Genomic DNA, 4,903 nt, shown 5'->3' on the forward strand with positions numbered 1-4,903 from the left:
GCGGTACGCGGGCCTCTCACTGTTGTGGCCTCTCCCGTTGCGGAGCACAGGCTCCGGACACGCAGGCTCAGCAGCCATGGCTCACGGGCCCAGCCGCTCTGCGGCATGTGGGATCTTCGCGCACCGGGGCACGAACCCGTGTCCCCTGCATCGGCAGGCGGGCGGACTCTCAACCACTGCGCCACCAGGGAAGCCCTCTCCACCCCCATTTTAATAAAATAAAAGAATAAGGCTGGAAGGTGCCTCACAGCTATTTTAGTTTACTTACTACTTTCTAGACTTATAAAGAGGCCAAATCAGTAGAATGACTTTCCTAATATAAGCTATACATGATCTAATGACCACCTATGTTCCAACATTACCCCACACCTAGTAGGACTGTAGAGAAGTAAAATAAATGCCAGAGGGTTACTCTAGACATTTCATGATTCAGGGTCTCTGTCCACTTCTGTCTAGGTCTTTTCATCACACAATTTGTGTTACTCCGCGATTCATCCCAGGATCCTTCCACAGGTAACACCGCATGGTTTCAGTCCAGGGACTCTCTGCTCCACTCTCCCCTCACTGAGGCGGGCTCCAGTCTCTCTGTCTCCTGCGGCACACGTGCTTAGGTCAATTTCGGGATGCTGGAGCTCCCCAGGCACCACCCACAGAGCAGGACGCAGGAATGGCTTTGTGCGGACAGTGCGCTCATGGATCACATCCCTCGCCTAATGGTCCGTGGGAAATGGGTTTGGAACCTGGGCCAGCACAAATGGATGGCAAACAGATGCAGTGACTGAGGGGCAGGTAACCGTTAAACGCAAGCCCCAGTGGCAGGTTCTGGGAGCTTTTTTCCCCCATTTAAGTCCTGGGTTCCAAATTAAGACTCTGCCAGCTTGCTTCTCACAGGGTACTCTTTGCCAAAGGCACTCTTTGAAGCAGCTGAGCAGTAGAATTTGGTTCTTCAGTTTCTCAGGGATTCCAACCACAGAGATATGTCCTCCCTACCCACCTCCCCCAACCAGGTATGAGCAAAAGCCCCACACCAGGAGGACAGCTCTGGCTTGCACAGTGGGAAAAGCTGTGGTGACAGGTACTCGGACTCTGTCCTCCAGGAGTCCTGGCCAACAGGTTGTATGTGAAAATGTGTGCGGTGACAGGGAGGGGGCTACGGACTGAGACCTCCTCACCCAGTTGTCCCACTAGGTTTCTTTGCTAAGCCAAGCATGCTGCAGGCTTACTGGATCTTACAGCAGTCCACTCGGCTGAGCAGGAAATGATGGTGAAGGGAAGTGACAGGATGCCAGGGAGTTAGAGTCAGAGACAGAATCAGAGCCTGGGTCTGTGGGCTCACAGAACTTGAACTGCTGCAGGTGGTGATGTCATTTTTCCCTTGCAGAAAGGTGCCATGGGCTTCTGGAAGTTCCCCCTGTTCCTGGTCCTCAGCATTCTGGTCCTGAACCAGGCAGGTATGCTCCAGGCAGCGCCATTCAGGTGAGACAGCCCTGCCAGGAGCACTCTCACCTCCTATGGCCCCTGGAATCATACAGTTCTGTGTTCTCAGTTGTGCTTGTGCTGAATCTTTAGCAATTGGCTCCTGGTGGGTGGAGGTGGGGGGATGGGTGGTGGTAATGTACAAATGTACACTTATATATAAGTTTATCATAAAAAGATGTGTAGCACACAGTTTACAAATAGACGTAACATATACAGTACTAGTTATTATAAATTTCATATAACTCATTGAACCTCACAACATACTTTTGTTGCTTCTTATCAAACACTTTTATCTTTAGCAAAGCTATTTACTAACTTAACCATAATTTGAGAAATGGATTTCATCCTAGTCTGCTAACTACTTGGCCAATAAATTTGTTATTAAATCTGATATGTGATCTATTCATCTAATTTCTCATCCTCATTCAAATTATATTTATTAAACTGAAACCATTTGCAGATTCAAATTATCATTATCATTTAATTTTTAATAATGGCTGCATTTAAAACACTAAGCTCAAAAAATTCCTGAAAATCTAACCATCAGTTGCCAGCAAACCATTTCTTTGAGGTCACACCAGAGCCTAACTCCTGGTGAAGCAGCATTTTGGGATAGACAATGGCCTCATTTCTTCCGTTGGCAGTTGGGGCAGCCACATCCTCAGGAGAAGATACAGAAACCAGGAAACCTGGCTGCTAATCCTGGGGGTGGGGGTAGGCAGGGACTCAGAGCCAGGATTGTGCTTGCTCCCCTTCCCTAGGTGGGCCTTGGAGAATGGCTTTGATCCTGCTACACTCACCAATAAGGAAATGCGCCTCCTACTGGCTGCAATGATGAACGATTATGTGTAGATGAAGGCCTGTGAGCTGAAGCAAGAGACAGGAGGGCTTCAGGTTAAGGCTCTGCCCTCTGCTCAGCACTTACCCTCTCCCCTGGCTTACCAGGAAGATGTATCCTGACAGGTAGGAGAGAACATAGCTGGATAGGCAGCCAGCAAGCAGTCACTGTTCACCTTGGCCTGGGGCCCACCTCTTCTACAGGCTCCACTGAAGACAGAGGTCATGTGAAGGAACTATGGTTGTACCACATGTACAAAGATCCCTTTCTAAAAGCAGTGGAACTCCTCACTCCGGAAATTGTCTGGCAGTACTGAGGATACCTCCCAGCACTGGAGGAGTTTAGCCTCATAAAGCCAGGGAATGAATCCCATGTATCTCAGGGGATTTTATAAATCTAGCCCCTCCTTGTTAACCTGCACATGATATTCTTTCACACCTGCAAGGCATCTTCATTGCACATTTGCAAGGTGAAGCCAGAGCCCTTACAAAGGATGTTGTCAGGTAGCACAGTGTCTGAGGTAGGTCCTGGGCCTTCAGATGTGTAGAATCTGTGGAGATGTGCATGTTCTCACTGGACCAGACACCCTTCCCCAGCCTCACCTCCCTGTGCACCCTGAGCTTGGAGCTCACACCAGCTCCTGACCTGGCCGTACCTGGGCAGAGGTATGTGCTGCACCTGTATCTGCCCTAAGAACCTCTCTGCAGAGCAAGAAGGACTGAGCAGCATGTGGAATGCCAGAAAAGGTCACCCCTTCCCCCCGCAGCCCTTCCCCACACTGCCCTGGCTCAGTGAACCTCTGTGTTCTCCTAATGGAGGATGCGTGAGCCGCCCCCATTCCTGCCCCTCTGCTTTTGCTCCAGGTGCCCTCTCCCTATTCTAACCTTCTGCATGACTGCCTGCAGGGGCAGCCCTGGTGCATGGTATTGTCTAGCCTGACTTTTCCCTGTAGCCTGGACAGGTCCAGAACTAAGCAGTGCAACAATCTGAGCACCTGTGTCCTGGGCACATACACATAGGACCTCAACAAGTTTTACACATTCCCCTTAACTAAAACTGGGGTCAGAATGCCTGGCAAGAAATGGGTCATGGCCAGAGTATTGGAGAAAGACCATGACCCCTCATGTTGGCATGCCTCAAGGTGCCTACTCAACCTCTTCCTCTCCTTTCTAATTCCTTTGTTCTTGTAACTTGATGTATGTGGTCTTCTCTGGTTGCTCTTTGGGCTAGTATCAGTGGCATTCTTTGTGGCAGTGGATGTCTGGAACATCAGATGGGAGGAGGGAGAGCAGGCCAGAGAGAATCATTCAGGAATAGATGACGAGAAGAGAGGGCAGCCCTGTAAGTACCTGCGGATTTCATAGCAGAGCTTCTCAGTCCTGCTTCTGAACATGCCTTTCATTGGGGGAATAATAGTATATTTCTAAAAACCCCTGAGCTGTGGTGGTTATTGCTCTGGCCACATCCCACACTTCATGGATACAGGGACCTGTCTGGCAAGTAGCTTTAGCCCCGGGTAGCTGGAGTCAGGGCATAGTGGGTGGTCCCTGTGAACAACCTCAGGTAGTGAAAACAGGAGCACTAAGCACCTCTGAGACTTGATGCTGCAAACTCGCTTCCTCTTCCAGGAGGACAGGGGAATTTTCCTTTTCCTAAGGAGTACTCAGTACCTTGTGAATGGGATGCATCTTCTAGACAATCTTTAAGAATGAGGTTGGATATGGCACCATAATCTCTCTAGTCACCTAAGCCTTGGTTAAGCTTTCGTTTACTTGTACAGAAAAGACTGGCTGCTATAGTTCTGTGTTCCATGGCTTGTTGCCCAGAGCACGTTTGGGTTTTCTGACACCCTTGGAAACGTCTATGGGGAGTGATTGTGGCACTTTCCCTAATGCCCTATGATTGTCTGTGGTGATTTCGTGTTTAGGAAAAATATTTAAAGTTCATTGGTGCCTCTCAGAGCAGTAATTTTACCATGTTGGTCCCATGGGGTAGCACCTGCCCTCAGCCTCTCACTGACAGGCCTTTTCTTTTTCTCTATCCTGCAAATCAGCATCACTGCCCAGAAGAGATCCTGTAACACTGCGACCTGTGTGACCCATAAGATGGCGGGCTGGCTGAGCAGGTCTGAGAGTGTGGTTAAGAACAGCTTCACGCCCACCAACGTGGGCTCCAAAGCCTTTGGCTGGCACCGCAGCGACCTTCAGGCCTGAGCAGTGAAATGACTCCAGGAAGAAGACAACTGCCCTAGTACCTCAGATGGCAGGGCAGATGGCTGGGTATTGCAGGAGTGCAGGCCACAGTCTGACCCTCCCTGGTCCTGTATTGTAAAAAAATCCACAGTGAAGGTGCCAACCACAGTGTCTGGAGAAAGAACAGAGTCCCAATAGCTAGAACACCTAGAATTTGGGTTCATTTCTGCTTTTATTCAGTGCCTCCAAGTGACTCTGAGATCATCTGCCAGGAAATATAGATCCTATTCATTTAAAACACAGTTTCCTACAGTTATAATTGTGATTATTCTAGTTTTTTAGTTTGAAAGGCAAAGACCCTACCCTTTGGGAGTATTCCCTACAATGTCATGTA

At 49.2% G+C, this 4,903-nt stretch overlaps 1 protein-coding gene across 1 annotated transcript in view; it reads left to right on the forward strand.

Annotated features, from left to right (window-relative positions):
- Positions 1-4,568, forward strand: part of LOC113625176 (calcitonin receptor-stimulating peptide 2-like) — an 8,417-nt gene extending 3,849 nt beyond the window's left edge. Inside the window, 4 exon segments of the mRNA XM_027115674.1 lie at positions 457-1,476; positions 2,241-2,372; positions 4,371-4,522; positions 4,525-4,568. Coding sequence (XP_026971475.1) covers positions 1,391-1,476; positions 2,241-2,372; positions 4,371-4,522; positions 4,525-4,568 — 414 coding nt within the window. The 5' untranslated portion in view covers positions 457-1,390.
- Positions 4,569-4,903: the final 335 nt, after the last annotated feature.

This window comes from Aethalodelphis obliquidens, unplaced genomic scaffold, assembly GCF_003676395.1.
Source record: "Aethalodelphis obliquidens isolate GAN/ISIS:26980383/991018 unplaced genomic scaffold, ASM367639v1 scaffold14, whole genome shotgun sequence".
NCBI lineage: Eukaryota > Metazoa > Chordata > Mammalia > Artiodactyla > Delphinidae > Aethalodelphis > Aethalodelphis obliquidens.